This window comes from Arachis ipaensis, chromosome B6 (assembly GCF_059453495.1).
Source record: "Arachis ipaensis isolate K30076 ecotype BB chromosome B6, ASM5945349v1, whole genome shotgun sequence".
NCBI lineage: Eukaryota > Viridiplantae > Streptophyta > Magnoliopsida > Fabales > Fabaceae > Arachis > Arachis ipaensis.
In genome coordinates, this window is record NC_142441.1 from 11,284,695 (window position 1) to 11,306,759 (window position 22,065).

Consider the following 22,065-nt stretch of genomic DNA (forward strand, 5'->3'; position numbering starts at 1 on the left):
AAGTATGTCACTTTTATCTTTGATAAATTTCTATAAGGAAAAGTATATGAACTAACTCCAAATTAGTAAAGAATGGAACAACTTAATTAATTAGAAATATAGTGATTATTTTTATTTATTTATGATTTAAATATTGGTTATTAAATGTTTCACCACATTCAAATTAGGAGGAGATACGTTCAGTATCATTGTAAGGTGAATCACGAAAACTGATTCAATTAGCTTCTGTCTCTTCAGCTCTCCAAATACCTAAAACATAATAAATTAGAAAATAGATTCAGAACCATCCAATTTACAAAGAAAAGAAACATCCTAATATCTAGCATAAACACCATCCACATAGAGGTTTTGGATTCACTCAAAGGCATTTGTCTGATTTTTTGCTGGTACCCTCTTGGTTCCTAGCACTGTTGTTTCGATAAACTAACATCATGTTTATAGTATCAAAATGTCATTTTCTTTTGGAGAACTAAAAATTAAATTTTTTGGATGAAAATCACAATTTACCCACTGTGATATTATATATGCACTATACTTCAATTGGTAGTAAATTTTTGTTACTTTAGTTGAAGCTTGATGCATATGCAAATTAATTACATTAGAGGATGATGGTCTAAAACGTTGGTGTTATGATGCATGCAACATAATATTGGCGCAGTTAAATTAGAAAGGAGACAAATGTTAGACAAAGCATGTGAGGGAGTAGTAACAGCCTTGAGTTTTGAGGGAGTGAATCTAGACACTGTAGAGTGTATAGTAGACATTTGTGGTGGACAAGAGAACATTGATATCTGAAACCTTGTACAGGTAAATGGTATAAACCCCAATTAACACAGACGTTCAATGGATATAATCATCGTGTTGCGCATGAGGGACCAATGTTGCAGATACCATACATTATAAAAGGTATCGGAACCAGTGATGCCGCAAATAATGTAATGTTTTATACCTTAGGAACATATTCATGTATGTACTTCCGTGAAATGCTCTCTCAACAGAAAATAAAGCTATAAAAGGACACTGTAGTAGAAAATACTCATGAAGAGACAGGTTGTGTGCGCTTATTACAGGATATACACTAACCCTCATTCGACGTGTGACACGTGTCCATGCTTTTCCTTTTCAAGAATCGACACACGACAAAGCTTGCTACTTTATCATTCTCCTTTATTTCCCCTTCTGGGCAGTGCATGAGGATGAGTAAACTTTGGTGTAACAAGCATCTATGGCAAAATTAACAATGATTCTAAATAATTAGGAATTAATAAAATAATGTGACAAGTGTGATTCTTTTTTAACGGCGAAATGATACCCCGCTCCAACCTTGGGGACAGAAAATCAAATCTATTTATTTTTTGTTTAGCACAAGGAAAAGAAAGTGCTGCTAATTGTCTCAATTTACTAGGGTGCACAACAATTTTACACGAAATTGAGTGACATGTTTTGTTCACCAAATTTTGAAGATATTCTGGTTGTCTAGGATTGTTGTATCTTATTCTCGCCACCCACGTGTACAAATACAATTCAGGCATAGAATTTAATTCTCCCATCCGATTCCCTTATCGCATGTTGGTTAACAAGAACCTATTAGCTTGGATTTAAAGCAATGGTGAATACTAACTAGAGAAGATGGTTTGGAAATAAGAGAGAGAGAAAAGAAGATAAAAGCAAAATGTTAGCCACAACTCCAACCATAATGTTGCTTCAGTCTGTCATTTGGTCCCCAAATAAAACGACATTGTAAGAAAAGCAGTGTGCAAACCCACCTTCCTCTCCTTTTTGTTAGTAGATGTGTCTTACAATGTTAAGACCAAATGGTCCTGTTTTTGTAACGCCTGGTTTTAAATGCTTGGTATCTATATCCCTTCAACTTTGTTAATCGCTTTTAATAATTAAGTTCCATTAATTGGTCAAAGTCAAAGTTACTATATGCGGCAATAAATAACCATGTTGGAATGTCGTCCCCTTTCCAGCACTTGAACAACAACAATGGTGGGACATGAAATGAACGCCATTAAACTCAAACTTTCCGTTGTTGCTTATTAATTGTCTCAATAAATCAACACTTTTAGTTGCAATGCAGAGATTCTTGGTTGGTTCCAACAAGTAAACATATGCAGAGAATTTTGGGCACAGGTAATCTCATTGTGATCCAATGCGGCTGCTTTCATTTATAGCTGATTGACTTCATTACAAAAAGAATTTGAGTAACCAGGTGCAACATCCAACACCTTTTTACATGTCATCACAGAAGATATGGACAAGAGTTCAAGATATAAATTGTTGTGCAATGTTAGAAAATCTGAGTTTACTTAATGTAACATGTCAACCTCCTTGATGCGTGTGACAAGGGAAGTATTGTGGCAGAACCAAACAGATACCTAGTTTCTTACTTGTGTCTAGAATAGATAAACCAACACAATATAAGGAGGACTTACATCTGTCTGCAACACATGCTCCCAAGGCAACACCAGACACATAGTTTCCCCCAAGGAACAGCCCCTCAAACCCGGTGTCTTTGAGAGCGGCTTTAGCAAAATTTAGTAGCTCAACATGGCCAATTAAGAACTGTGGAATAGCTTTAGGCCACAGTTTCACACCTAATACAGTTGGATTGTTGGCATTTGGGTTTATAAGGATTTTTCGCAAATCTCGATCAGCTACTTGAATGAGTTCACGATCCATCTGTCATTGTACGAGAGGCTTTAGGTATCAAAAGGAACTAGGGAAAAGAAATAAATCCTGTAATCAGACAGAAATGGTCGTATGGAACTTGTTTGAATATAAAAAAAGTTATCAAACCTTTGATAACATTCCAGGATTGGTAGCTCCTCCAATGAAATTCAATAATAGAAGCTGTCCAGGTGGAGCCCGGTTAGTGAAAATTGATGAGCTATATCTTGTTCCTGTCAAGTGTCAAACCCAACGTGTGTTAATTTTCACAAACAGAGCAATACATTATCCAGTACCCAACAACTTGTATTGTCATTATAACGAATATTTACCTAAAGTCTCCACTCCTTGGGATCGTGGATGCAATTGACCAAATCCCTTCAGCTCACCATCTATCAAGCATTCTGTCAGAATAGCTTCTTTTGGATAGGATATTGAAACAACAGCTACAGGGGGGTAATAAATCTTTGAAAGTGCATCTGCAGCAGCATTCTGAAAGAGGAATTAAAAGATTAAGAATAGATTCCTTCAATATGTGCAGTGAGCTTGTGTACATAACAAAGGATAACTTCACAGGTTCCCCATTCTTAAAAGAAAGATTGATTTGCTGCAACCCACAACATGTGCACTGAGCTTGTGTCCAACTCTTATTTTATTTCTGCAATATGCTCATTAATCATGTTCTGCAGTATTATGCCTCTGTTGCTATACATATTTGGATTAGAAAAAACAATAATAGAGCTTGATGGAGTGTATAACATTCTTTCTTTTTTGGGGAAAAAATGCATATCAAAGCAATCATGTTCATATTAATTTAAGTAAACCATGTGCAACCAAAGATGCTCATGCATATGCATGTACACACAGACTGAAACATGCAAAGACTAACACCTCCCCACTGCCACCACTTCCACAAGGGACATTGATATTTATTCGTAGGCTACATAATAATTTTGATCAAAATACATACTAAAGTATTTTCATGTAGGCTAATTCTTGTCATTGTGTGTGTGTGATCTATTATTACATTCTCGTTGCAACTTTATAAAAGAAACGATAGAATTTGATTATGTCAAACACAATGTAAAAAGATTCCACAAGTAAAACAACCATATCATAGATAATGAATATAATCCAACTCAAGAAAGAAACTAACGGATGAAGGGCGCAACAATGTCCACTTTCCACTCTGTTAATACTTGAAAGCTTCCAAGATAACTTAACTCTGTTGCCTAACCTGCCAACAATAACTCAATTCACTAAGAACTTAATCCTGAAAAACAGTGGTAAAAGAACTGGGGCATCAATATAAATTAAGAACCATAGAGTACCTTGCAGAAATTGCCTCTGGCAACATGCCCATCCCTTTTCGACAAGATCCAACAGTTTGACCCTTTGGCTTTGGGAGATGCCTACAAGATGACTACTTGGATAAGAGAATCACCCCATAAATGATGAAAAAGATAGTAAAAATCCATAGACAATATTATTATGGATTTTGAGGCAGTTTGGAAACCTTATTTCTCTCCTGTATTGCTTTGAAAGAGCCACCGATAATGCTACCACCATTTTGCTCCAGCTTCCAAATTTTCCCATATGCTGCTTTCATACTTAGTTTTGAAGGATCACCTGCATATACACCTGCACGTGAAAAAAAAAATGTAAACCATAAAGAGGAAAATAAACTTAATATGAAGCAAAAAGCGCAGATTATGTGAAAGATCAGATCGGTGGATCATTCGGTGGTAATGGATATTGACTCTTACCTAAACAAAAAGGCTCTATCAAACGCTCAAAAACCTCATCACCAAGATTGCGGCACACGAATTCCTGAACTGATTCCTCATGATCCTGTCACTTTTGTCAACATCATAATATTATATGAGAAGAGAAACAATAATCAAAACAGTTATTATTCTTTGATCCTTGCAAATATTGAATTTGACAATGACATGTTCAAACAAAGGGATGAAAAGTTAAAGGACAAACTGGTGGTGGAGGATCCCAAGTGCACCAAATGCAGCCCTGAATTTTCCCCCAATACTCATCAAATCAAAGGGTCTTGAAGGCACTGCCTCAGCTTCCCATCCCACAACACAAGTTCATCTTCCAAACCACACTCCACCTACAACACCAAAACTATAATAAAAATTTGAAGCTGTGCAGAAAATCATACATAGGACAAGTTTTACCAATTTCATCCAGCAGTAATAATTTGTGATTCTAAGATTTCAATTTTCTTATTGAACTAGCTATTCAGAATGAGCATCGAGTGTGATAAGATAGGAAGAGTACCAGGAATTGATCATAGAATCGGAGGGTTGGAAGTTGTTGGGACCTTCTTTCCAGAGAAAGCCGTCCCGTGAGAACTACATTGGGAATTGAGTGGTTGGAGGAGAGGGCGTGGGCGACGGAGAGGTCGGTGATGCCGCCGCCAACCACGACGCAGTCCAGCGTGGCGGAGTTTATGGCAGTGCAATGGTGCTGAATGGAAGGCAGCATTGGATTCGTTAAAGAATGCGACAATGATGGTAATGATTATGGTAATAGAGAGCTTCGGAATTGGGATGGTGAGAAGCTCAGAACCATGTCCATGGCCATTCCAACTACACTGTTACTCACTGCCATTGGAAGAGAAGTGTGTGCGTGTTTTTTTTTTTTTTTTTTTTGTCTGAGGAAGAGAAGTTTAATGTGTGGGCCCAAATGTTATTGGAGATTGGGTCGCCAACGAAAATATATTATATTATTATTCAAGGTCTTGGCCCAGGTAACGTTACAATATGGGTCGCAGTTTTGGGCTCCAACAAAATAAAAACAATAATGTTGCTTTTATTTTTTAGAGTAAACACCCAACCCGGTCCTGTCCATTTCAATTTAGGACAAGGTGATCCCTCACCAAAAAAGCAACCCATGCCTGTCTCTGTCTATGCATAAAATAATTCATCGCGCCCCCTCCCTTGTATCCCCTGTCCATAGTTGACGGAAAAGTCTGATGTGGCACTTACCGGCGCTGATCTGGCAGTTAGCGCAGAGTTAACTTCCAACGTGGATGAGTGGGAATGGACAGGGGTCGATTTGTCCCCCTGTCCCATTCAAAAACGATGCCGTTTCTAACTTAAGAAGAAGCAAACGTCATTCTCACTCTCATAACCCCCGAAGCCCTAACTCATATTTACAGAATAACCAAAACCCCTCCACCTTCTTCGCGCGAAAGGACAGTGAGTGGTGGAAGTAGCAAGTATTGGTGCTGACAAGGCTGCCAGGAAGGACTCGGAAGACTCCTCTAATTCCGCACTTGACGGAGTCACTAACGTCGTGCAGTGGAGGCAGCTTGTGTCACCATTCAGGTTAGTAACGAATTTGGACATCTAAAACATTAGCACTATCTAATCTCTGTTCATAAATTGCATGTTGGTGTTGCATTGTTCAGTAGGTTGAAATGAGTTGCCTGGTTGTGGGTTTTTAAAAATGTTGTGGACGTGAATGGATTTTGAAGTTTTTTAGTTAATTTGTTAAATAATTAATGTTGCTTGTCAGTAGTTTAGATGATTGGTACAGTGAGATAAAATGTCATGAATTGGATTTTGATTATTAAAAATAATTTTCAGATGGATGAGTTTGAAGTAGTTCCTATTTTCCATCATGGAGGAAATTTTAAGAGGAATGCACAAGGCAAATTAGAATATGTTGATGGAAAAGTCAAGAAGTGGCCACCTTTAGACATTGATTTGGTGAACTTCTTTGATTTTGAAACGTTACTGAAGGAGTTGGGTTACACAGAGTACAAGACCATGCTTTGGTTTGATAGCATGGCACCTGACTTAGAATCTGGCTTACATGTAATGAGGGGTGATACTGAGATAAATGACATGAGGAATAACAAGATTAAAAACAAGGGGACAAATGAGATTTACATCTACTTTGATCACCCGATTAGTGTGCCAGAAGTTGTGGATGAGGAGATGCAAACTGGAGGAGGTTATTATGAGTGACTCATCTTCCTCAAGTGATGGGTATGAAACAATTGAAGACGAGCCATATAAGCCACCTCCTCCAGAATATGAAGATACTCATAGCAGTGACGATAGTGAGGAACAGAAAAGGAAGGAGAGATTGAAGAAAAAGAAGAAGAAAATGGTGTCACCAAGGAAGAGAGCTAGTCAGGGTTCAGCTGGGGAGGTGAAGTGTGGTCCAGCTGGTGAGGTGAAGGATGGACCAGATGGTGAGGTGAAGTCTGGCCCAAATAGAAAATTAAGCAAGGGTCGCCCAAAAAATAGGGATAAGCCTGGACCAAGTAAAGGTGGTCCAAGTTATTCTCCAAAGACAGCTAAGAAACGGGCTTCCAAGAGGTATTCAAGTAGGAGGAGGACACATATTCTAAGGGATGGAAAAACTAGGGCAGAAAGTACAGTAGTTGATGGGCCTAAAGCAGGGGGTAGTGTGGAGGCTAGACATGGAGTGGTCGGGAATACAATGGCATCAAATTCTGATATTGTTGGGGAAGAGTTAGACTCAGATTATGACAAGCCTTATGAATATGAGAGTGAAGTATTTAACAGCCCAGTGTCTGATGATGATGAAAACAGGACTGCATTTGATGCTTTCAATGAGGAGACCGAATATGGGAAAGTTGAATTTAAGGTGGGGCAAACTTTCATCACAATGAAAATTTTTAAGAATGCACTAAAGGACTACTTTGTGTATGAAGGGAAGGATGTGATGTATCTAAAGAATGAAAAGAAGAGGGTGAGGGCTGCATGTGCAGAAGAAAACTGTCCTTGGTTGATTCTGACCTCTTGGAACAGTGCTGGGGGGTGTTATCAGGTGAAGACATTGGTTAATGCGCATAACTGTGCTAGAGATTTTGGCAGTAATCTAGCTAACAAAGAATGGGTAACATCAAAGTTGTGAAGAGGCTACTGACTCAGCCTGAGTTAAAGCCTAAACAGGCCAGGGAGTATATGATTGAGGAGTACAATGTACATCTTAGTGAGAAAATGATAAGCAGGGGACTGAAGGTTGCCAGAGAGATAGTTATAGGCAACGAACAAGCTCAGTATGGAAAGCTCTGCGACTATCTGATGGAACTACACAGGAGTAATCCAGGGAGTACAGCTATGATTGATGTCATACCTCAGCTAGAGTCACTGCCACTGTTCGACAAGTTGTATATAAGTTTGGATGCATGTAAAAGGGGTTTTAAAGATGGGTGCAGGCCTCTAATCGGGTTGGACGGGTGCTTCCTCAAAGGTTACTATGGTAGACAACTTTTATCTGCAGTGGGGCAAGATGCCAACAACCACTTTTTTGTCATTGCGTATGCTGTGGTTCCGAACGAATGTAAAGACACCTGGGGCTGGTTTTTGTCAATACTGAAGCAGGATCTAGGGGATTGCATTGAGTTAGGACTGAATTTTATTTCCGATCAACAAAAGGTCAACTCTAAACCCTGCTAAGTTAACTTGTTTGATGTCATTTACTGTAACTTATTTTTGGATGCATATAAATTTAATCAGCTACTTGTATTGAAGACTTATGTATGAATTACTCTGTTTTGTATCATAGACTTGTACTACTGTGCTATGAATTTGATCATAATTATATATAATTCTGCACTCTGCTTTGGTTAGTTAATATGTTCCACTGAGATAAAACTTTTTTATTTATCAGTTTATTAGTTGATGAATTAATTCTTATGTTAGCTAAGAGTCTATTTCATTCATCATGAGTTCATGATTAAATATGTTGTATTGCAGCTCCCTGATTAGATATTGTATTTAACAAATTTGATTTCTCTAATAAAAATTAGTTGATTATTTTGGAATATATATAAACATATAGATAGATATCTCTCTCTATAATATTGCCAAGAGTTACTTTAATTTGAGTCTTAGCATTTTAAGTGTGGATCATTGCTAATAAGAATTTTCTGATATCATGTCCTTGGACTGATACAGGGCTTGGCATTGGCCTTGAAGGAGATATTTCTGAGAGCTCATCACAGGAATTGTGTACTACATATTTGGAAGAATTTTATCAAGCACTTCAAAGATGAAGAGACGAAGCAATTGGTTTGAGAATGTGCAAGGTGCACCACACACACTGAATTAGCTGCTGCGATGGAGAAGTTAAAGCGAGTAAGTGCACCAGCATGGGAGTATATGCAAAAATTTGAGCCGGCTGTATGATGTAAGGCGTACTTTAGTCATGGGCCGAAAGTGGACAACATAACTAATAATATGTGCGAAGTATGGAATGCAAAGATTGTGGAGCATAGGGAAAAGCCTATTCTAACGATATGTGAAGGGCTGCGGTGCTACATAATGAGAAAGATGGTAATGCACAAGAAGAAGTTGGAGTCTCACATTGGACCGCTTGCACAGTCCAACATAAGAAGTTGGATCAATTTATCAAGCCTAAGAGTCATAAATGGAGAGCTATATGGGCTAGTGATTCGAAAAGAGTCCTCTTTGAGGTTCATTCCCAAAACCATAAAGTGGGAGTTAATCTTCACAAGAGGACGTGCACATGTAATGTCTGGCAGTTGACTGGTAATTCTGGTCTTATAGTTATTGGATTAATATTTAGTTGTTATAATTTTTGGTTTATCACTGTCTGTCCATTGTGTTTTTCTAATTATGCATCACTTCGTTATTGTCCATAGAAATGTTCTGTAGACATGCAGTTGCAGCAATAGCTAAAATAGGTCTTAAGGCTGAGAATTTTGTCCATAAGTGGCTAACTATAGAAGCCATCAGAGCAACTTATTCACATTGTATTAAGCCAATCAACAATGAAGAGTATTAGACACCTACCAATGCACCAAGGCCACTGCCTCCCATTATTAAGAGAGCTGCTCATAGACCTAAGTTGAAGAGAAGAGCCGATCCAGTTGAGAGAGAGATGAGCACCACCAAGGCAAAGGAGACATTCGTTGTTACTTGCTCCAAGTGTGGCCAAAAAGGCCATTACTACAAGACATGCCCAAATGCAGTACAAGATCCCAACTGGAAGCCTATGACTAAAAAGGAGAGATGAGCACAGAAGAAGACCTCAACTCAGAATTCATCAACTGGTCCAGCAACAGGCACTGATCCAACAACAAACACTGATCCAGCAATAAGCACTGATCAGGTACAATGTGTTAGTTTTCAGAATTGAGTTATCCTAAACAATAACTTCTTTACTCTATGTTTAAGAATTGAGGTACAATGGCTGTGTTATGTACTGATTACATTTAGATGATATTTGAGCTGTGTGTTTTTATTTTTGTCAATGATTAGGTTCAAGAATGTCATGAAAAGACCTCTGGTCTCAATGCAAATGTCACAACAGTAGGGCCAACCTCAGATTCTGTGGTGAGTCTATGGTTTAGGTTTATGTGTTACACTGATTTTGTTGCTAGCTTTCTATAATATATTGATTTTTGTCATAGAGCAAGGCGAGAAAAGCTAAGAAGAAACTACCCAAAAAGCCAATCACAATTGGCGCATCGACCCAAAATCAAAGAGAAGAAATCTTAGTATCACAATCTACACCACCATCTGAGAATGTCATTTTTTTCCTGTTTTTTAAACTAACAAAACCTGTTTCATGCAAGAAATTATTACTTCTCAATCCCTTAAAGTTTTCATTCATATAACTGTTAAACCTACCTTGTTACAGGCTATAGGAGAAAACTCCAATGACAACCCTACACCATTTAGGGAGAAGCACCAGATTATTAGGCCTCCAGCTCCATGTTTCGTGCCTCCACCCAAACCAGCACCAGGACCAACCTTATGGTTCAAATCTCAACCTTTCCAAACACCAAACCCGATGCCTCATACCTCACAGCTCCAAGCAAATGACTCAATAGCTGGGAAGACTACTCCAGAAATCAGTCATGATGCAATCTCTGAAGAGACGATGGCAGCTGCAAATTCGATTACTGCATCAAAACTTTTGAAATTTGTGCCAACACCCGGCTACAGGCCACCAGGACTCAGGCCTCCTAAGCAGGGGTGACTGTGCTAATAGGGATTTAGAAATGTGTTACTTTTATTTTGTTATTTTGACACTTTAGTTTGAAGGATACAATTATTCCAACAAATATCTTACTGTTCTCTTGGTATTTTGGTATTCACAAGTGTGTAACTTTTATTTAGGGCCATGTTGCCTCTGCAATGATATTATGACTGTAAACATATGAATTACATGTTTCTTGACATTATGAATATAATGGTATGAATTGTTATGCTTTACAAGATTTACTTCAATCCATGTTACAAGCACAAATATTTGTTGCACTAATTTGCATTAAGTTCAGATAACAAATTTTAAACAGTCATAATAATAATTCATTTTCATATAATTTCCACAATGTTTACATATACAATTTCATCTTGCCACACAATTCTTGGATACACTAAAATTATTCATTAGGTTGCATACATACTTGTCCTAAATAAACAGGCAACCATAACCCTAATCAAAAATGCAAAAATACTACAACCTAACCCCAAGCATCTACTTTCACCCATTTTTTTTTTGCTCTTTCCCAATTGATTTTCTAATCCAATCAACCTAATTTCTAGCTCTTCCACTTTGTCATCCACCGCATCACTTAGGCCTTCAAATCGATGTTGGTTCTGCGGCAATACCCCCTTTGATATTGTCTTCGAAACATGCTCATTAAAGGAAGAAACATAATCATCTAGCCATACAAAAAATGAGCAACGACCTTCTGCAGTCTACATTTAGACAAATTCAAAAAGGTTAAAACCATGAACATACCTTGAAGTAAGTATAGAATCGAATACAATCAACACAAAATTTTCCATTAACATACCTTGAATTTAGGGCAATGTAAGAATAACCTATCCGGATTATTTTTGTTCGCAGACATGAGCAGAATAGCATCACAGCCGCAATAGCATTTTGGGGACACCCATCTCTTCTTCCTTCTACCTACAATACTCTCATTAGAGTTCATGCTATAACTCCAATTATCGCCAGCTCGCATGTTGGAGGATGAGCAATGGTCTCCACTTCCAACCATGGTCCCCTAGGGTTTCGTTATTATTTGGAATATGAATAGTTTGTGTAGAGGTTGTTGAGGAACCAGAAGATGAAGTTAATGTTTGCTTCTTCTTAAGTTAGAAATGGCGTCGTTTTTTAATAGGACAGGGGGACAAATTGACCCCTGTCCATTCCTCTCATCCACGTTGGAAGTTAACTCTGGGCTAACAGCTTGATCAGCGCCGGTAAGTGCCACATCAGACTTTTCCGTCAACTATGAATGGGGCATATAAGGGAGGGGGCGCGATGAGTTATTTTATGCACGAACAGGAACCGGTGTGGGTTACTTTTTTGGTGAGGGATCGCCTTGTCCTAAATTGAAATGGACAGGAATCGGGTTGGGTGTTTACTTTATTTTTTATAATGTTATTTTTCATATGATTTTTTTATATTTTATATAAATTTGTAGAGAAAAGGAGGAACTTATCCTTCCCTAAAATTAGAAGGCAAAAATCTAGTTGACTATTGTATAATTTTTTATTTTAAAATATCTTTCATTATATACTTACGTATAATACATTTTGTTATTTATAGAATTTGAAGTTTTGAACCAAAGACTTTTTAACTAGAATGTAAGATATTTACCGTCTTGTCTAATCTCACTAACTGTCTGTTAATATACTAATGTATTTAATATTATTGAAAACTTTAAAACTATCTTTTTTTCACATAATCTTTTTTTTATAGTCCGCAAAAAGAAAAGAAAAGAAAACTCCACTCAATTAAGTTTTTTTTTCGTATTCTTAGTTAGGAACTTAACTTAAGTAGTTTTGAGACAGATTATTTGATTAGGTGTTTGTTTTGATACGATAATAAATTTATACGTATCGATACAATAAACATTGTAGACAAATAATAAAATAACATGTGAATTATAATATCTATGTCAGTATTATATATATATATATATATATATATATATATATATATATATATATATATATATATATATATAAAATATCAATTTACTAAAACACCCTTATAATTTAATAAAAATAAAAAATATATTTTTATTTAATTTTATAAAAAAACATAAATTTCCTTTTTTGTGTTAGACAAAACTAACTATTTAAATTAATCAAAATTTAAAATTTAACTAATTTTAATCTTATAATTTTAACTTTAAATAATTTAAAAATAAAATAAAAATATATTTAATTATTCATCCACACTAAAAACAATTGTTTCAATCTTATTGGTGCTTCTCATAAACCCTAATCTCTCATAGTCATTTATACAAATTAAAAAAAAAAAAACACATCTAAAAAACTTAAAAAAAAAATTAAAAAGTTCTTCATCTTCTGGGTTTTCTCACCTCCCCTTCACCCTCTCAAAGAACGTCTCTCTCACTCTCAATTTTCCGACTCAAACTCTATTTTCTCTCTCACTACCACTAGCCCACTAGAGTTTCTCTTGGTCTCACTCGAATCTTGTCTCCTTCGCACTCGTTGCCGGCGTTTCAACGTCTCCCGGCCTTCCCAGGGCTCCTCTTCGTCTTCTGGTTTCGGGTCCTCGCCGTCACTGAGTCACAGTAGACCGTTGGTGAGTTCCTACATCATCGCTTTCCCTATTCTGTCTTTTCCAGATTTCTCTTCTCCTTGTATTTTAAGATGATGTTGAATTACTAATAAATTAATTTACCTTGTTGATGATCTAAATATTGCTATAAATCATGAGTAAAGTAGGATTATCAATTTACATAAAATTTCTTAACAATCGTGCATTCATTTTAGTAAAATTGGAACATTCTACATTCACAAATCAGCATACTACCTTTACTTATGATTGTACTACTTATTTATGCATTGTTTATGGATTTCAACTTTGGTCGTTTGCCAAGTTTCATGTCTAATCATTTAATTACTTCTATTGGTGATAAAATATTCTGGTTGTCTATATTTTTATTATGGTATATATGTACATAGATACATATTTCTATTATTAGTATGCGTCTGCTGGGGAACTTATGAGATTACATTTACTGAAGTTTTGAAATTGATGTTATAATTTTTTTAGTTTTATGATCCAGTTGTTGGACAAATTTTTTTAAGACGAGAGGGATTTAAAATTATATAATTTGAGATGGTTGAGGAGCCACCTTGGTCTGGTTCAATAGAAACCTATTATTTTCTCAACCACCTTAAGGGAAACATCCTATATGCCAGGCACAATGCCAGTGAAGCTGAGGTGAAAGAGGTCGCAAGAATAGCTAATGCTCATAATTTCATTAGTAGTTTTCCTCATGGTTACGACACACATGTTGGGATGAGAAGTGCTAACTTAACTCCAGGACAGAAATAAAAAATTGCAATTGCTACAGTAATTTTGAAAAATGTGCCTATGTTATTGTCAAATGAAGCCTATTCATCTATTGAATCTGAGTCAAGCCGAGTAGTGCTAGAGGCTCTAGACACACTAGTCATGAAGAGGTTTGCAGGTGACAAGAACGGGAACAATGAAGCTTGAATTAGCACTAGGCACTGATAGTCATAGAAAGGAGGAAAGTATAGCAGGAATAGATGTGTAAAATTTGAAAATAGGAGTTTGGAGTTTAGTTGGTACGAGGTTTTTGAGCTGTATGCATATTCTTTTGGAGGCAAGTTGTTTGGACTGGCAGTGTTGTCTCTATTGGTATTTTGATTTGTTTCTTAAAAAGAGGAAGGTGGTGGAATCAATGCTAATTCTGCTTAGTTGGAATCTATAGTGTGGATAGATGATAAACTTATTCATTAATCATTACTGTATTTTTTCTTCTTTGTGAAAATTATATAGAAAATTCAGTCCATTAATTGTAACCTCTGCACATATATAGTGAAAGTTTAGAAAAACTTTCTCTTTTGTTGGTTGACTTACATGGGGCCTCTTAAATTTTACCCCTCTCCGTAACGAATGCAAATACTCCACATGGCAACATATGCCAAGTGATACAGTTTTTTGTGATACAGATTTTTGTCCCGAAAAGACTTAAAGACGGTAGATGCCAATGGCAACATTAATACAAGATAATTGGTTTGTAATAAAGCAAGAGAAAGACATTGGAAGCACCTTAAAAGGGACAATCGGCAAGGGGAGCATAGGGCAATTACTCGTGTCAATTGCAAGGCTAGGATTCGTTTCATTCGTCACTATAGGACGGGTAAGTGAAAAGTCAGTGTCTTTGAGAGTGAATACAATCATCAACTGTGTCCACCTAAGTACAGACATCTTATTGCTGCAATCGTGAGCTTAATGACACCGATAAAACACAAGCAGGCAACTTGTGAGCATGTGGTGTTAAAACCTATCACATAATGAGTTACATGATTTTCCAAAAGGGTGGATATGATAAAGTTGGTTTTACCAGCAAAGACCTACATAACCACATTAGTAAGACTAGGCGTGGCCAAGTGAAAGACGATGATGCTTTTGCTGCGTTGGCTTATCTGTTGTCCAAAGCAGACAATGACCCATTATTTCTAGGAAAGTTCACCTTAAAAGATGGTAAGTTAGATAATTTGGTGTGGGTTGATAGAGCAATCGTTGTTGATTGCGAATGTTTTGGCGATGTACTGGCTTTTGACACCACTTACAAGAAAAATGTCTACAACAAGCCCTTAGTCATATTTTCAGGGACCAACCACCATGGTCAAACAACTATCTTTGGATGCGCCTTGCTTTCGGATGAAAGGTCAAAAACTTTCAAGTGGGCACTGAAGAAATTTTTGGAAATCATGTCAGACAAACTATTTGGAGGCGTTATGACAAACAGGGACCCGCTATGAGAGATGCCATCTTAGAAGTATTTTCTGGTATACCACACCGCCTTTGTGCATGGCATCTCTATCGTAATGCGGTACAGAATATAAAAAATAAACATTTTTGGGATGACTTTAATGTATTATTGTATGGATAGTTTACTGCAGAAATATTTGAACAGAGATGGAGCGAGATCATATCAAAATATGGACTTGTTGAGAATGAATGGGTCCAGGGCATTTATAATGACAAAATGAAGTGGGCTATCACATATTTGAGGGAGCACTTCTTTAGCCGCAAAAGAACTACATCACAGTTTGAGGGAATTCATTCATTATTGAAGAACTATGTTGACAGTAAAACCAGTCTCCTTGAATTCATGCATAAATTCAGTGAAGTACTAAGGCATTACCGAAACAACCATCTTACTGCTGACTTTGATACCTTTTAAGTTTCCTGTTTTGACTACGTGCTTGAAAAGTTTTGAGAAACAAGCTGCTGAAGTTTATACTAGAAATATTTTCAAACTTGTAAAAGATGAGATAGAAGCAGCAGGTGCTTTAAATGTGACTGAATGCCCAAACAGTGGAGATATTATTGAGTACAACACGAGTGAGTATTTTAATCAGCAATGGCTATTTAAAGTATTTTACAATAAAGACAAAGATCTGTTTGTGTGTGAGTGCAGGCGATTTGAGACTCGTGGATTACCGTGCTCCCACATCTTTGGGGTCTTGAAGCATCACAACGCAAATGCATACCTTCATCTCTTATCTTGAAAAGATGGACAAGAGATGCAAAGAGTAATTTTATATGCTCAATTGGAGAGCAAGACTCCGCTGATGATATAGTGCACACACTTAGATGCAGTGCAATAGCATCAATTTGTTAGAAGCTTTATGATATTTCTTCAAAAAATTCATCCGACTATAGAGAAATCTCAAGTGAGTTACTTAAGCTAATTTCAAAGGTAGAAAAAAAAGTGATGCGCAAGCGAGACTTTCCCCCACGTCAACGCTAATAAGTGATCTAGCTGTTGTGAAATCAAAAGGTGTTCTAAGAAAAGTTTCGAAAGGCCAAAAGAGGCGAAGATGTTCACATTGTAAGTCAAGAAGGCATTTCATTAGGACATGTCTAGTACTCGTCAACGAGGACTCACCCGTTGAATACTCAAATAAAGAAGATGAACTAGCAGTATTAATATAATGCTTTTTTTATTAGTTACTTTATGCTTATCTATTATTTTAGTTGTAATACCCTCCCTTCATCCCTTCTAGAAACAAAATTAAATTCGAAATTTGAAAATCAGTTAGGAGATGGGCTTAGAATTTTGAATTTATGGATAGGAATCTAGTAACCACCCTCCATTTGAATTTAAAATTATCCCAACCACTCTATCCCCAAATGTATATAAATAGGGGTGCAAACACAAGAGGCAAGCTCAAAGAAGCGTTAGGAAAAGAGTAGGGAATTATGATTTTCTTACTTTTATGTTGGCATGTAGTATGATATATTTTATTTCCTTCCATCCATGCATGGCTACCATCTTTCATGTGTCTTATGACATTAATTATCCTTTACTCATCTTTTATCCACATTGATCATGATTATCTATTATGTCATTCATACCCTCTTGATCCATTAATATATATCTCATATTTTATGTGCATTTACATGACTTTTTATACCATTATATTATTATTCTTTTAATGTTGAGAGTACATACCTTTTTTTATGTCTTGTTCAATATACCATATGTTATTATGTGCAACTAAATGACCTCTTATATCATTATGTTATTATTACTCCTTTAATTGAAGGTCAAAGGTACATGCTTTCTTATAATATTTTCAAGTATTTGATATACCCCATTCTTACTATGTGCAATTAGATTATATTTTATACATTATATTATTAATATCTTCTTAGGGTCAAGAGTATATGTTTCCTTATAATTGTTTTATCTAATTGATATCCCCTATTTTATTATGTGGAATTATTTGAACTTTTATACCATTGGATTAATAATATTTTTTTGAGTTAAGAGTACATGCCCTCTTGTAATTACTTTATTCAATTATTTAAAATATCCTATGTTTTTTATATAATGTACATTTACATTATATTTTATACATTATATTATTAATATCCCTCTAGGGTTGAGAATACCTACTTTCTTATAACATCTTATTCAACATGCTCATTTTATCATGGTATATGTCCCTCCTCTTGCATGATCTATTCTTGCATGAATCTCTTCTTGTGTATGCCTAAACAACCCTAATTATAAATTAAACTGAGAGAATGATCCTTCGGTAAGGGAAGGTGACCCCCAAAGACAAGATAATCGAGATGATCCTTCGGTAAGGGAAGGTGATCGGCAAACTTTTGGGAACCTTCGGTAAGGGAAGGAGACTCCCATCAATTTTATATAATAAGATATCTTTGTTGATATAACTCTTTTCTTGTGTATGTCTAAATAACCTTGATTGTAAATTGAACTGAGGGAATGATCCTTCGGTAAGGGAAGGTGACCCCCAAATACAAGATATCGATATGATCCTTCGGTAAGGGAAGGTGATCGTTCGAGATGATCCTTTGGTAAGGGAAGATAATTGCCAAAACGTTTGGGATAAGAACATTCGGTAAGGAAAGGGGACTCCCACCTTTTATACCGGTTTGAGCTCAATACCCTTCATAAAAGCTACAAGTTAAGGAAGAAGAAAGTATAAGGCAAAGTTTGATCATAATGATGTTCTTTTTTTAAGATTTATTTATGAATATGTCAACATTTCAGATGTTACTATTCTTCTATTTTTCCTATGTGCTTTCCTTTTTGCCTACATGCTTTACAAAGAAATATTCATATTACATGCCATATCATACGATCTTTTTTAAATCCCGCACGTGGGCTGGAGATAGATATGGAGGTGTTGCATAGCACTCCTACTGAGACTTTAAGTTCTTATCCCTTTTATTTTTCCATACTGTCTCCAGAAGAACATGGCACAGCAGATAGAGACGACGCAGTGCCCCCCAAAGGTAACCTCTAAATATGACCCCTCGAAGCACGCGTGGGTAGTTACGACCACTACTACCGTGCTCCAAACTATCTACTTAGGTCAAGAGTTCGTGGAAAGAGAACCCCAGCTGCCCGTCGTAACCTTCCTAGATAAGAACGCTTCAGCATTCAAGAAACGGTCATCTTAGGTGATGCATCTCGAATCAGACTCCGAGACGGAGGAAGAGGAATCCAACAACCCTGGACAAGAGGAAGATACTATGGATGAGGATCCAGAGGAGGAGTTGAACCCTTGCGAAAGTCCAAAGGTGGAATACGTACCCTATTTCCCCACTTCGGCACCCCGTCGAGTCTTAGTTCATCCCACACAACGGAACCGGATCTTCACTGCGCAAAAAGGTGTTGGAGGAAAACCACTGGTACCTCGATTCGTGAATAACTGAAGGGTCCTGATCAAGGGTAGGATAGGACACAAGTATGGGAGCCTCTTCGACGAAATTAGTTAGGACGTATTAGTTTCTTTTTCTTTTGTTATAATTTCCTCTAAGCATTTTATTTTGAACCGTACTCATGGGAAAGTTGTTATTTCATATTTATTCAATTCCATCGTTTTAGTGCTACTCACGCACACTTCTTCCTTCCTTGCATAACGATTAAGTTCATTCTCTTTTTCTACCGAGTGTGGCACCTTATTCAAAGACCTTCAAGGATAGGATTTTAACTTAGGGTGTTATATTAGTGTCTTTTATAGAACTACTAAAAAATGCTATATTTTGATTAAGTTTTCTTTTTTTTTTCGTAGTGCTTATATTATTTCTTCTTTTGTCTGTAACAAAAAATTCAAAGGTAGTGAAAGCAAGAAGTTTGTATCTAAATTGAAAGCTACACCGAAGATTAGAGCAAATGGCAAAAAAAAAATGGACAAAATGTAACATTTTGCATATCTAATCATTTATATTAGGGTGTTCAAGAAGGAAAATTATAGTCTTATTTTGACTTTAGATTATTTAATCCAATAGCATAAGTGCAACTCAGAAAATAAGGGAGAGTGAGATCAAGACTTTGAAAAAGTCTTACTTAACTCTACTTGTCTTACTAGTTTCTTTTTTGAATTTTGTATCGTAATTGTTTGAAAATTCTGATTTATGTTCAGACTGAAGAGATCACTCTAACCCAAGGAACATTAAAAGAAAAGACCAACACACCAAGAATAGAAGTGTCGGAAGTTATAGGTGCAACTACAACCAAGAAACCAGGATTGCCACAATATCATTATTATCCAATGGTTCATCCTTATCAACCTTGTGGTGGAGCCCTCCCCATTCCCTTTTATCCTGTTTAACATGGCACGACATACTTCAACCATTATCCTTCTACTGTCGGAATTACATCATATCCTCAGTTTTCCCATATCTCGCTGTATTCTAGTGGACCCAGTGATAGGAATGCATGTGTTGAACTTTTGAATGATGTCATCAATAACAAAAAGCCATAGGATCTATATATTATATTTTAAATTTTTTATATTTTTATGGTATAAGATCTTGAATTATAGATTTTTTTTATACTTTTACAAGTTCAATTTCTAATCATATTCTTTTGTGACGTTGAAAGAAATGGACATGACATAAGAGACTATTTATTATGGTCATTCATGGATGTGTTCAAATTATTTGAGTAGATGTGAAAATATATGAGTATCTTTTGTGCTAGCTATGATTTAAGTTATGACCTAGTTGAGGAATTTCTTTTGTGCTAATATACAGAAATTATTATTTGACACAATGGAAATAAGATTTCAGGATGAATGGATTGACTGGGAAAAAATTCAAAAAATTTTTTAGGCACTTGTCTCGGAATCTGTATATGGTGATGCCTGTAATTTGGTTGAATATTGCTGCTGTAGATTCTTGTCAAGAGATGGTGCTGGTATTCATCTTTTCTGTTAGGTTAGTCTATGTTTGTTCTTTGAAAGGTGTACTGGAAAATTTGATGTGAGGTTACTATTAAAAATTAGAAGATATCCATATCAATATTTAATATCTAGGTTTGCTGCACTCATTTGCCTTTGATGGTTACATCAAACTACAGAATGAAGTGAGTTGGCTGAGCAAGATTCGGCATCAGAATATCATAAAACTCACGGGCTATTATATTCATGGTGAATCAAGATTCCCTATTTATGAATTGGTGGAGAATGGATCATTGGAAACTCAATTGCATGGTACATTGATTTCATTTCATTCATGTTGATTCAGAAGAAATACATAAAAAGTATCTATAGTTGGGAACTAAAATGTCTTATATTGTTTGTTTATATTAACCATAATTGTAAGGCCTAATCGTGGATCATCTTTAACTTGGTATCTCCGTTTAAGAATTGCAATTGATGTTGCTAGGTGATTTTGTCACACTTATTCTGTCAAAAATTGCTAGTAAAGTATTTCTTGTCTTGTATGTATACCATAATGATTAATGACTGATGCATATTTGTCTTTGTTAGAGCATTAGAATATCTTCACGAACACTCCAACCCCCCTGTGGTTCATAGGGATATAAAATCTTCAAATTTTCTTGTTGATTCTAATTTTAATGTTAAGGTTAGACAATACATGACAATTTATCATACATGTTAATTTCTTATTTATGTTCCTACACTGAGTTTTACGGTTTAGCTATCAGATTTTGGACATGCTATATTGCTATCTCTTCTGTAATGCAACACAAGAACATGAAGATGTCGGAAACTTTGGGATATGTGGCACCTGAGTACATATCACATGGTACACAAGAATATTTGTTATTATAATTAAAAGACAAAAGCTTATAGTCTTTGTTACACTGCTTGCTTCTTTCTTGATCCAAATGGTTGCACTATTTGTACTACCTTATAAGCATATTAGTTATATCTAGTCAATTGCAAAAATTGCTAGGTATTCTCATAGTTATGTTAAAAAGGGTAGAGAGAGGTGGAAAAGCTTAGAAAATGTTATGAGAAACTGAAATTGTAAATACTAATAATGATGATTAATTCATGTTACTAACAATGCTTAGTGGGATCAAGTTTGTTGTAAAGAGTAAGAAAGATACATACTCAGAATTAGTTTCTTCATCCAGCATAAAGAACAACTTATCTTCAATCTGCTCAACAATAATGGAAACCTGTAATGATTAAAATTAGCTATCAATACAAAAATATGGTATGCTAATACTTTATATTGAGAACACCACTAAGAAGCGGGAACCAACTGGGTCTTTCTCCACTAATTTCCTTAGTGTTGACACAGCAAGATGCCGTAAATTTGGCTGCATCAAAGAAAAGATTAAACAGAAAATGAGAGTGTATAATACATTATCTAAATGAAAATTGTATAGGAAATAAACCTATCTTGAGGACAGAGTGGAGAGAAGAGTCTGCACATGTGAGTGCATAGAAACAACTTGGGGGTGTAAACAAGTTATTGTGTAAAGCATGCACTCCTGTAGTTTAGCAAGCAAAACTTCAGATAACAATCAAAAGAATTAAGCAATCAAGATACAAACCATCTTGGTAGCATTATGCGCTGCACGTTCCT

General features: G+C 36.0%; 1 protein-coding gene and 1 pseudogene across 1 annotated transcript; one reads left to right on the plus strand and one right to left on the minus strand.

Annotated features, from left to right (window-relative positions):
• Positions 1–2,130: 2,130 nt before the first annotated feature.
• LOC107646566 (protoporphyrinogen oxidase 1, chloroplastic-like) lies at positions 2,131–5,175 on the minus strand (annotated as a pseudogene).
• Positions 5,176–14,716: 9,541 nt separating this feature from the next.
• Positions 14,717–15,494, plus strand: LOC107646565 (protein FAR1-RELATED SEQUENCE 5-like). The gene is made up of 2 exons (XM_016350744.1): positions 14,717–14,869; positions 15,048–15,494. The coding sequence occupies exons 1-2, from the start codon at positions 14,717–14,719 to the stop codon at positions 15,492–15,494; spliced, it is 600 nt and encodes a 199-aa protein (XP_016206230.1).
• The last annotated feature ends 6,571 nt before the right edge of the window (positions 15,495–22,065 follow it).